At 32.4% G+C, this 13,236-nt stretch overlaps 1 protein-coding gene across 2 annotated transcripts in view; it reads left to right on the top strand.

The window, feature by feature from the left end:
* RNF180 (ring finger protein 180) overlaps nucleotides 1–13,236 on the top strand; it is a 100,595-nt gene that overhangs the window by 6,174 nt on the left and 81,185 nt on the right. The window contains exons 2-4 of one of the 2 annotated variants that reach the window (XM_011371096.2): nucleotides 7,533–7,628; nucleotides 9,220–10,179; nucleotides 12,693–12,728. In XM_011371096.2, coding sequence (XP_011369398.1) covers nucleotides 7,533–7,628; nucleotides 9,220–10,179; nucleotides 12,693–12,728 — 1,092 coding nt within the window. Of the gene's footprint in view, nucleotides 1–7,532; nucleotides 7,629–9,219; nucleotides 10,180–12,692; nucleotides 12,753–13,236 lie in introns of those variants that run through there. The other variant, XM_023537217.1, reaches the window with a different exon arrangement.

Genomic DNA, 13,236 nt, shown 5'->3' with positions numbered 1-13,236 from the left:
GTGCCGAGGCATAGTAATTACACTACAAATGTTCATTACGTAGTAAAAATTAAGTATGTTATCAAACTTCCTTCACCTGCCTAGAACTATGACTCCAGTATTCTCGTAGGAATGTTTGTAAAGCATCTCTAGAATTTATAGTAGATAGTGGTTTCTTAGTATCATGATCAGTCTTATGTGATTAAATATTATGGACACTTTATCTTATTAATTGAAATAATGGGATTTGTACAATGAAACAATAAAATGAAATAATATGTGTAATAAGGTACCCAACACAGTCTCTGGCATATATATGTTTCTTCACTCTCTTTATATGGTCAACACTGTCTAGTAATCACCCAGTATATAGGTTGATTGCCATTAGCTTAGTCTCACATTAATATTCTAGTCTTTGTAACAATGTGGAAATATTTGTGTAGCTCATATATAGGTAGAACCTGGAAAAGTCAGAAAAAAAATTTGGATATAGTAATGAAGGAAAGATTACTGTATTTGTCGATTTTAGTCTGTATTCTCTGAGAGCCTTTTCCAGAATTCATTAGAGTTATATTAATCTGCATAACCGTCAGCTTCTAATGGAAAGGGCTAACGTGTTTGGTGTATGGTGACTATCCTGTTCTTCAAAAGTTTTATCTGTATCTATTTTGTTTCTGAGGTAAAGTATTTAGATAAAGCTACACTGCTTATTTTTGAGTCGCTTCCAATCAGTTTCCCAAGGTTCTTCAAAAAAAAATAGATGTATATAGTTTATTTAAATTTGTCATAATGTACCTTGGCTCATATATACAACCAAATTGTTAAGAATTCAGATTTTTAAATAATTTTTTCTAAGAATACTGAAAATAAAACAAACACACTGTTCAATGCACATTTTTAGCAGTCTTCAGTAGTTTGAAGAAAATAAAAACCGTAGGGCCTAGGGAAGGTAAAGAGTAATGATCGCAGTAAAAAATATATACAGTTTTGATCTAGTATAGACATTTTTTATTCACCAAGCATTTATAAAGTACGGATTTTATTTCAGGCACTCATTTTCTTGTGATCTGTGGGTACAAAGAGGACTAAGATCACAGTAGATGCTTCATGGAGCTTACCAACTAAAAAAACTTATGATTTTCAGTTGTTGATCACTCTTCTTTAAGGATATTTTTATTATTTTGAAAATCAATTTTATTTTGGTACAATTTACATGTAATAAAATGCACATTTTAATGAGTTTTGACATATACATACTTATGTACCTGCCACTGTTAACAAGATGTACAACATTCAATCTTTTCTAGTTTCTTATAAATGTAATCATATAGTATATATTCTTTTATGTATGACTTTTTCTGCTCAGCATAAAGTTTTTGAGAATGACTTGTGTTGTTACATATATCAGTAGTTCATTCCTTTTTATTACTGAGTATTATTCTACTGTATGGATCCCATAGTTGTTTATCCATGTGTGGATGCTATAGTTGTTGATGGACATTAAGGTGTTTGCAATTTTGAGCTATAATAAAGTTTCTATGGACATTTGTTTATAAATCGTTATGTAGACGCATATTTTTATTTCTCTTGGTTCTTACTAGGAACTGCTATGTCTCATGGTAATCGTAGTCATAACTTTTTAAGAAACTTGACAAATTGTTTTCTAAAATGACTACACCATATTGCATGCCTGCTAGGAATATATGAGTTTCAGTCCCATATCTTTGTCAGTGTTGATATTGCCAGTCCTTTTTTCTTTTTCTTCCTGCATCTCTTCCTCCTCCTCCTCATTCTTCTGGCTATTGTAATAAATGTGCAATGCTATCTCATTGTGGTTTGAATTTGCATTTCTCTAGTGACTAATGATGGTATGCCTTTTTTCATGTAATTATTGGATATTACTATATCTTTTTGTGAAGTGTCTGTTAAAATCTTGTACTTAAACTTTTACAGTTGTGTTCTCATTTAGTTGTAAAAGTTATTATTTTCTGGCTAAAAAGTTCTTGTCAGATACAGGTTTTGCCGAAATTTTCTTCCAGTCTGTGGCTTGTGTTTTCATTTTCTTAGTTATGCCTTTTAAAGAGTAGATGGTTTTAATCTTGATGAAATTCATTTTATCATTTTTTTTTTCCTTTGTGGTTAGTGTTTTTCCGTCCAGAGAATACTTTGCCTATACCAAGGTTTCAAAGATTTTCTCCTATGTTTTCTTCTCAGCATTTTGTAGATATAGCTTTTACTTTTGGATTTTGATCAATTTTGAGTTGTTATTGTACATGGTGTGTGATAAGCATTAGGTTTTTTGTTTGTTTTGTTTTTACATCATATGGCTATCCAAGTGTTCTAGCACCAATTATCGAAAAGTTTATTTTTTCATTGCCTTCGCTTATTTACCAAGAAATCATATTTTTTGACTTTATTCCATTCAACACATTTATAAATGTCGAAATCGTATAGTGTATGTCCTCTACCTTTTTCCTTCTGTTGCAAAACTTTTCAGGGTGTTTTAGGTCATTTTGCATTTTTACATAAATTTTGAAATTTATCAATTTATATAAATAAGCCTGCTGGGGTTTCAACTGGAGTTATATTGAATCTATAGGTTAATGTAAGAAGAGCTGACATTGTAATAAGATTGACCTTCCAATCCATGAGCATGGATATTTCCTGATTTAATTAAGTCTAACTTCTCTGTATGGTGTTTTGTGGTTTTCAGTGGATAGGTCTTATATATGTAGTGTCAAATTTATACCTAAGTGATTCATGTTTTTTGATACTATTATAAGTGATATTAAAATTTTTTTTCTCCCATTGTTAATATACAGAAATGAGATATACAGGAATTTGTATAATGGCATTATATATTGAAATCATGCTAATTTCTTAATTTAGCAGCTTTTTTGGTAACTTCCTAGTATTTTCTTCATATTATGTTATCTGTGAATAAAGAGTTACTTTGTTCTTTTTAAACATTGTGCTAAAATATGCATAACATAAAATTTACCACTAGTGATATTTAGTAATTTACAATGTCATTGTAAATGACAAACATTATCACATCTAGTTCCAGAACATTTTCATCACCCTAAGAGGAAAGCCCAGATTTACTAAGCAGTCACTTCCCATTTCCTCTTCCTCCAAACCCCGGCAGCTACTAATCTACTTTTTGTATTTATGGATTTGCTGACTCCAATGTTTCATAAAAATTGAATCATACAATATGGAGCCTTTTGTATCTGTCTTCTTTCATTGTGTATCAGTGTTTCATTCCTTTTTATGGTTGAACAATATTTTATTATATAGATATACTATGTTTTGTTCATATATTCATCATTTGGATTGTTTTTACCTTTTGTTTCTAATGCTGCTGTGAATATTTGTATACAAGTTTTTCATTGGACACCTGTTTTCAGTTATTTTGGTTATATATCCAGGAGTAGAATTGTAAGGCCAATTGGTAATTCTATGTTTAACTTAATTGAGAAACCACAAAACTATTTTCCACACTGACTGTATCATTTTACATTCCCACCACAAATTTACAAGGATTCTAGTTTCTCCACATCCTCACCAACACTTATTTTCTGTTTTCTTTATTATTTTTTTATTACAGTTACCCTAGAGTAAAGTTATATCTCAATGTTGTTATTATTAATTTTTAATCTGTGTGTCTTTTATTTCTTTTTCTTGCCATATTCTGACTTGGACCATCAATACTATGTAAAATAGAGATGGTGAGAATGAAGACAATCCTGTTCCTCATTTTAAAGTAAAAGAATTGTCTTTCACCATTGAGTATGATTTTAGCTATAGGTTTTTCATAGAAGCTCTTTAACAGCTGAGAAAGTTCTCTTCTACTCTTAGTTTTCTGAGATTTTTTTTTATGATGAATATGTATCTTATATAATCATTTGTTCTTACATAATCATTTGTTTTTTTTTCCTGTGGCGTCCATTGTAATGGCTCCTCTGTCATTTCTGATTTTATTAATTTGAGTCTTTTTTTCCTTAGTGAGTCTTCCCAGAGGTATATCCATTTTATTTATTTTTACAAAGAACCAGCTCTTTGTTTCATTAATATTTTTATTGTCATTTTTTTCTTTTAAAATTTATTTCTGCTCTAATTTTTATTATTTCCTTCCTTCTAGTGACTTTAGGCTTTATTTTGTTTTACTTTTTCTAGTTCTTTAAGGTGTAATGTTAGATTGAGATTTTTCCTGTTTCTTGAGGTAGGCCTCATGACGTAAACCTCCTTCTTAGTACCACTTCGCTGCATCCGAAAAATTTTGGTATGTCATATTTTCATTTTCATTTGTCTCTATGTATCTTTTGATCTTTCTTATTTCTTCTTTGACCTAATAGTTGTTCAGTAGCATGTTGTTTATTTGCTACTTGTGGTTTTCTAGTTTTCTTCTTTTGATTTCCTGTATGATGCTGTGGTTGAAAAATATGCTTGGTGTGATTTAAGTCTTCTCAAATTTATTGAGACTAGTTTTGTGACCCAGCATATGGTCTATCCTTGAGAATGTTCCATATGCACTTGAGAAGAATGTGTATTCTTTCACTTGAGGATGGGAAAATTTAAAAATATCTATTAAGTTCATTTGGTCTGATGTATCATTTAAGACTGATATTTTCTTATTGATTTTTTCTTTGGATGTTGTATCCATTGCTGTCAGTGGGCTATTCCCCTACTATAATTGTATTTTTGCTAGTTTTTCTCTTTAGGTCTGTTAATAGTTGCTCTATATACTTTGGTATTACCAGGTTAGGTGCATATATATTGATGTGTTATATCTTCTTGATGAACTGCCCCCTTTATTATAATAAAATGCCCATCTTTGTCTCTTGTTACCTTTTTAATCTTGCCAGTTTTATAAGTTGTAATGGTGACAGCATGTCTAATACTACTTACTTCAGCATTGCCAAATTATTTTTATTGGAATCAATTTTAAATACATTTTTAATTTTACAAGTGTAATTTAATATATTCTCCCATAAAAACAATATGGAAACGTTGAAGTTTCCTTTGGGTAACTCTCCTAACCTTCGAACCTAACCATTGTTGGTACACAGCCTTTTAGGTCTTTTTTCTATCCATTTACATATGTTTCCATAGAAATGTGTAGTACTGGTTTTTTTAGGTTGTATATGATTTTTATACCATAATTCAGTGTATTTATTTTTATCACTTGCTTTTTTAAGAAAAATAATATGTATTAGAGATGTATTTTATTAGTATGAACAAATCTACACCATATTCTTTATATGGCATAGTACTATTTTCGGCAAGAATAGAGGTTGGTCCTCAGTTGCTCATCTTCTGAACTTGCTGCAAGTGCTTTCCATTTTTGTCCAAGCCTTTCCAACCACCCTGGGATATTGCCCTGTTTCTCTTTGCCTCAAGTACTACTCTTGCCTAAAGATGATCAGACTTCAACTCCACCTCTACTAGTTTCCCAGAGCCCTTTTTTCTTCTAGTTTTCACTACTTTGGCATGGACCATTCTTTGTGTGGTTCTCATCTATTATGTACTTAGATACAGTATGATGTTGTTTCTCTCATTAATCATTCAGAGATTCCTCTTAATTCCTGGTTCATTGAAATCTCCACATCTATATTTTCTAGTTTAGCTATTCTTTTTTTTTTTTTTAACACCTTTCTTAGGTGCTGTGGTTTAATAGGATAGATTAGACTATGTACTCACTTTGCCATCTTGAAACTGATGGTTAGGTCCCTCTCTGCCCGAATTTTCCCTGTATCATTTTATGAGAATCAATAATAAACCTTTGTATGTTTGCCTGACACTTTAGTGAGGATATATGTATTAGGAAGCAGTAAGATGATTGAGCTAGAAAACTATTCCTAGCATTGTCTCTTCTCTTCCTAACTTTACTTCCATTCAGTAATATCCTCTTCATATTGCCATGCACTTGCCTGGCCCTCTCTTCAATGTTGACATAAAAAGTTGCATTTTGTTAATCAGAATTGGAGTTCAGACATCATGAATAAAACTATAAAGTTTCTCTTTGGCCATCTGTAAAGACTTCCCAACAGACTTTCTATTTGTCATTGGAATATTTTTAACCAGTGTTATAGATTTTTAAAATCTTAGAATTGAAAGAATTTCAAACCTTTTAACAAAATTTTCTTTCGCCATTATAATATTGAATTTGGCTTAAAATTGAATATTTTTTATGGTATATAAAATACTGTTGTGTACGGTATGGAAAATAATGAAATGTGATTTAACATATAACAATAGCTGAAATCCTTTTCCTATTTTAATTTACATTGTGATTTTTGGGGAGCCTCATGGAAGTTAGATTAAGAGGCTTCTTTATAGATCTTTCCAGTATGTAAATAAATCACAATAAAAATTTTTGTTTATACTGGCCCACTGTTTAGTATTTTAAGATCTACTAGTGGAAGAGAAAAGTGATATAAGGTCCAGAGGGACCAACTTGGGAAATTAAACCTAGAAATTCTGGATGATCCTGGTTCTAGGTCAGGATCAAATATAGATTATTCAGTGAAAGGTTCTTAAAGAAATCCAATCCTATTTCATTTATATCACTGCGAATACAAACTCATAAGACATGTTTAGTAATTGCCTTGTTGTTTGTTATTTTAACCTGATTATAGTAACCAGTAGTCTAACTGCTTAAGAAGTCTAAAAAAGAATTGTGCTTTGGCAACTTGCATAGCTACTTGTAAACTCTGATCCTAGGGAAGGAAGGGTATGTGAGATGTGGGCAGGAGCCTTACCCCTTTCCCTGTTCTTCTCAATCAACTCTTTCCTGTCATATCATAGAACTAAATTTTGTAGATCCAGAAGAGACCTTAGCAATTACCTAGCAGTGTTTTACAGGCGAAGAAACTGAGACTCAGAGAGGGAAAGCAATTGACATAAGGTCACACAGGTAATAAGCAGACACATATCTACACTCTGGCCCGCGCTGCATTTTTCTCACATGTTGGGAAGCCATATTGTTTCAACTATAATCACATTTATTTCTACAAATCTATTTCAAAAAAGCCAAAATTGTCTCTTTGAAAATTTTGTTCTTAACACAGCTGAAGTTTAGTTGAGACTTTACCAGATACCTACTCAATTGCCCCTCTCTGCCATCCTCTGACCCTTCTTTTAAGAATCTTGACAGAGAATATAACAACTCTTTTATTTTGTCATTAATAGAATCCAGATAGAATCGGAGATTGAAGGCAGGGAAAAGTTGTGAATGGTACTGTTTTTTTCTTACACACACAAAAAATAGGGTCCGGATTTGCCCAGTAAGTAACTTACTGCTAAATTTTAAATTTAACTTATGAAATCAATGAAATGGAGGTTGGTTTGTTTGTTTAATTCACAGGTGGAAATTTCCTAAAAATATATTTTTTTGTCTTTGTTGGCTTGTTTTTGGAGATGGGAGTGAGAAGAGGAAGGCAGTATTTCCTTCCTAGCTAAAATTGAATTTATATTGTAACTTAAATATGAAATTTGTGAAATAAATTCTGAACTAATAATAACTAATATTCTGCATTTTGCTATAACAGGATAGACATGATTCAGTTGATGATCAAAGTATTTGTCATGTGTGGCACATGAATATAGAAGCCCTTCCAGAATGGATAAACTGCCTAATACAAAAAGTAAGTTTCTAATTTCAGGGTAAAATTAGGAATATACTATCTTCAGAATGTTTTTTGCCCTCATTTTAGAGCTATTTTTTCTTGGATGCATTGTTTCAAGAGACATGAAAGGATGTGTAACTCTTGATTGTACTTAGTGGCTTTTTCATTATTACTGGAGTGCTTCAGGTGCTTTTCTACCCTGGACTTCACACTTGGTATTTCCTCTTGCTTGAAAGCTCTTCCCACAGATATTCACCTGTTCCCATATTTCCATAAGCCTTTACTCTCAATGAGACTGTTGCTTAGCCAAACGATCAACTGCCCCTCCCCGCTGTTACCATTCTTCCCATTTCCTTTCTTCCTTCTCTGCTTTGTATACCTATGTATATTTTACACATACATACACAAACTGTAAGTAACATTTAGTACTTGTAAATATGCAAAAGTACATATAAATATATGCATTATTGTACACACACACACACACACACACACACACACTCATCCACATATATTTATGACTTACTGATCTTGTTAATTGCCTAGCTTCCCTACTAGAATATAAATTCCATGGACTCAGGGGTTTTTATATTTTATTCATTACTGTATCCCCTGCACCTAGAACAGTTTCTATTGAGTGAATGAAATACCCTATAAGTATTACTCATGTATGCACACACATAGAAAATAAACTGGATAATTAATGACTCCTATTGGCACAATAAAAATCAAAGCACTACACTTTTAAGGATCCTTAATGAAATGTTACAAGAGCAAGAAATCACCTTGTTAACAGTATAGTATCATTTCTCACAATCAAAATGCTTAAGTCTTAGAAAACTATAAGTAATATGATCTTCAGAAAAATATAGTTGTCTTTCTTCACTGACTAACTTTTTTTGTTAAACAATAACACTTGATAGCTATTCTTTGCATCCATTATCACATTGTAATGATTTCCTGGGAAGATGCCAGTGTGCTGCTTGCCAGTGTCCAGAACTTCACAAAATGTATCAGGACACTGCGGTTATTCCACTATCTCTGTAGAAAACATCATTTGAAAGCAAGTTCATCATTAATTTCCAATCTCAGTATAGAAAATGCACTGTTTGTATGCAACCATTATCTTTTGGTTGTATATATGTAAAAGACAGGAAGAGCTTTATTCTATTGGTTGGGTAAAGTTCCCTCCCACAGTGCTTGGTATGCAAGAAGTGTATCAAAACAGACACTTTTCTGTGAGATTTTACTTGCAAATTAGCTCTGTAGACTGATTTGCTTCCTGGTTCCATAGTGTATTTTTCTTTCATTAGTTCACACTGTATTCATATTCAACCTATTGTTTAAGACACTCTCAGAATTCTTAGAGGTATTGCTTAGATGGGCATGATGTACAATATGTTATCATTCTAGAACTTTGGAGCTGCTTATCTCTATTAGAAAGCTTGTTTCCATTTACTGTTCTGTCTACTAATCAGAAAACAGAAAGCTAGCTAGCCTTTTCTGTGGCATAGAAAACTTTCATGTGGTTGGCTTTAAAAAAAAATCACATTCTTTTTGATTACTTTACAATGAAAGCATTGTCTTTATTTTCCTTTATTACCTGTAGGCCCAGTGGACAGTTGGAAAACTGAATTGCCCTTTTTGTGGGGCCCGTTTAGGGGGCTTTAATTTTGTCAGCACTCCAAAATGTTCCTGTGGCCAGCTTACAGCTGTACATCTCTCCAAGAGCCGGACTGATTATCAGCCAGCACAGGCAGGCCAACTAATGAGACCATCGCTGAAATACTTGTCACATCCTAGAGTTCAGTCAGGTTGTGACACGGACAATCTACTGACAGGTGGCGCCTCCAAAAACAGAAATCACAGGCTTTTCAATATGGCTCAAAATAATAATGGCCCTGGAAGATTAACAGAAGCACTCTGCCTGGAGGTACGGTCTACGTATTTTGGGATGAAGAACGAAAAACTGCTCTTCAAAGCATCCAATCCAAAATACCAGCTTTTTGTTCCCCAGCTTGTGACTGGCAGATGCACCACAAGAGCTTTTCATAGAAAATCACATAGTTTGGATCTGAACATCAGTGAGAAACTGACTTTATTACCCACTTTATATGAAATACATGATAAGACTACTGCCTATCCCAGGCTAAATGAAACACAGTGTATTGACCTTCCAGACTTGCCTTTTGAATCTAGTAAAAATAGCTGTTCTTTTCAGATTTCATCAAGTTTTGATCCTAATATGCTGCTGCAAAGATTTTCAGTGGCTCCCCGTGAGGCTCAGACACAAAGAGGAGGAGAGTTTCATTGTGGTCTAGAAGCTTCTGCAGTGTACTCAGACCATGCTAGTTCTAACAGCCTGACTTTCCTGATGGACCTGCCCTCAGCTGGCAGGAGCATGCTGGAGGCCTCAGACCAGGAAGAGCACCTTTCTCCTCTGGACTTCCTGCGCTCGGGCAGTTTTTCATTGGGTGCCATTAATCAGAGGCTCAGTAAAAAAGAAAGGAGCAAGTTGAAGAATCTGAGAAGGAAACAACGAAGGCATGAAAGATGGCTGCAGAAGCAGGTAATTTTTTAAGAGTTTACTAAAAATTCTATATTATAAATGTTGGGGTTTGGGGAGAGAAGCTTTTGTGAAATTTTTCCCAATTCTGTTAATATTTCAGAGGAATAATAATCTCATGATATTTAGACTAGATTGTCATATATATTTTAAATTTATTTGTTAGGATTTTATTTCACATTAAGCTGAAGCAGAAAAAATTTCTCTACCTAAATCTAATCTAGTGACATATTCATTCACTTTCATCACATTTAGCTTAAACAGATCTTTTCAAGAAGCCTTATTAATTATGAGTCCACATGATCCAGATATGGTTAACTGTGTTAAATTGTGAAAATTATTTAAAGGACATTGACCCTTACTGTAATTTTGTAAGAGAGTGTGCTTCTCTATGGTTTAAACTCCTCAACTCATAATGATATGTTCAAGGGTGAGGTGTGTGAAAGGACTGAACAATAAATGTTACGTGCTGAGGGAGCCAGTTAAAGCCAATAGATGAGGTGTTCATGCAAATTTGGAAGTTTGAGGACTAATATATTTTTATATAAACTTTATTTTTGCAAATTGCCTTTATTATTTCCTTGTTCATAATAATAGATAGTCATCCTTATTAATCAGTGTCCTCACAGCTAAGATATAGAAAGCTGCAACTTTTCGTAATATTTGATGCCTTTAAAAACAATTAAGCAAACTCATTATTGCTTTTGATGCTAGTCATAGACTGAATAAAAAATTACTGCATTGAGTGCTTCAATATGGTTAGGTGTTTTTCATTTTTCAGTTAAATAGTATTATTATAATAGATAATTGTTTATTATATTTTTGATTGATTGCTGACAAGAACATTCCAGTTTGGTTTATTTGCAAGTGATGGTGTAACGTGGAATCAAAGCAGATATTGTAGAATGTATAAGTGAATATATTTTAGCACCATTATATTTTGTAGTTTAATTTATTAAAGCTGTAAAATTCAAAATTTTATTGAAAATTTGACCTAAACCTAGTTAAATTGGAGATGATGATATGTTACGTTAAATTATAGTTCAGAAAGAATGCCCTTAAAACAATGTGGAGGGCTCTAAAAATCTCTTAACAAATAGAAATTTAAAAGAAGTATGAGAGTTATACTTGCTCTGTACTGTAAGTATATGCAGATAACATCTTTGCAATTTTAAAAATGTGTTTAATTCTTGAGCTAGGTACTTCTGAAAACCTCAGCTATATTGTTAATCATTTTCCAGCATAGGAAACATTCTGTTTTACACAATTTAGAACAAAGCAACACCAAATTAATGTTGCCTTTTTTTTTTTTTAATGAAGTTACTTTTATTCACTCACACACACATGTGATTTAACCAATCTGCTTAGCAATTGATCAGAATAAATGAGTCTTAGACCTGTGACAGGTCAGTGTAGGGCAGGATCCTAATAGGTTTAGTTTGTTGCACAGGAGCTACAGGCAAACAAATGCTCAATGTCTCCATAGCAAAGAAATTTAAAAGCGTGTAGCACCATAGAAATGACATGAGTTAGGGATATGAGTGCATATCATGGCTTGAGCCAGAAAGAAGAAAAATAGTTTTTAATAGTCTTCTTAATTCAAGCAAAAAAATCCTAGGAAGAGTTAATATTTGAGATAAATTCGTGGCTTAGCTGTTCAGCTCATTCATGTTTAATAAAGATTAGATGATTCTGTAAACATTCATCACATATCTATTTGGTATACCTTGCCTTTGTATAATTTCAGTACAGATCTTGTATATTTTTTAATTGGAAAGTAAGCACACAAGATATAAAGAAAAAGTTTTTGTTATTAATTTTTTTAACGTTTAAAATAATTGGTTGGGAAATCTAGATTTCTGTCTTTCATTTGACATTTTTAATGATTTTTTTTGTGTGTGCAAACTGTGCATATTTCTGTGGCAGATACAGTGTTAAGCTACATTCAGCCAGCAAGTCTTTTTTTTATTCAGCATAGTCTTTTTGGTTTTGTTTTTATTTTTTTAATTATCATTCAGTAAAATTGATTTATCCTTGGAGTGAGTACAGCTCTGTGTTTTAACACGTGTAGATTGATATAACCACCACCACAATGGGGATACAGACAGTTCTATCATCCTCAAATCTCCCTTGTGCCTTTATAATTGAGCCTTGATTATATCTTTATACAGTCACACCCCCATCCCATCCATGATCCCTGAAAACCACTGATCCATTCATCCATTTGTCTTTCTAATATCATAAAATAATAGAATAATATTATATAATTGGAATCACTTTTGAGACTGGCTTCTTTTACTCAGCACAATTGCCTATGAGATTCGTCCAAGTCATTGCATATATGTGTAGTTTTTCTTTTTATTGCCCAATAGTATTCCATTAGATGAAAGAACCGCAATTTATCCATTCACCTATTGAGTGATAGGTGGGTTGTTTCAGGTTTTGGCAATTAAGAAAAGAGCTATTAAAAACATTCATGTATAGGTTTTTATGTAAACCTGTTTTCATTTCTCTAGGGTAAATACCAAGGAGTGGGATTGCTGGATCATATGGTAAGTATATATTTAACTTTGTAAGAAACTGTCAAATTGTTTTCCAGAATGGCTATACTATTTTGCATTCCAAACAGCAATGTGTGAGTTTCATTTGCTGTGCATCTTTGCAAACACTTGGTAGTCTCAATATTTTTTATAGAAAGAGAGTCAATGGATAATGTAGTCTTATCATATTGTAATTTTAATTTTCATTTCGCTAATAATGTTGAACATTTTTATGTGCTTACTTTTCCATTTGTATATATTTTTTAGTTAAATGTCTGGTCAAATCTATTGGTCATTTTTTAATTGGGTTGTGTTCTTCGTGTCGAGTTGTAAAAGTTCTTTATATATTTTGGTTATAAATCCTTCATTGTGTATTCGATTTGTAAATATTTTCTGTCATTCTGTAGCTTATCTTTTTATTCTCATAACAATTTTCTTTTCCTGTAGAGCAAACATGTTTAATTTTGATGAAGTCTAAATTCTCAGGGTTTTTTTTTCTTTTTATGGATTATGCTTTTGG

Source organism: Pteropus vampyrus, unplaced genomic scaffold (genome assembly GCF_000151845.1).
Source record: "Pteropus vampyrus isolate Shadow unplaced genomic scaffold, Pvam_2.0 Scaffold182, whole genome shotgun sequence".
Classification (NCBI taxonomy): Eukaryota; Metazoa; Chordata; class Mammalia; order Chiroptera; family Pteropodidae; genus Pteropus; species Pteropus vampyrus.
This window is presented reverse-complemented; position numbering and strand designations above follow the sequence as displayed.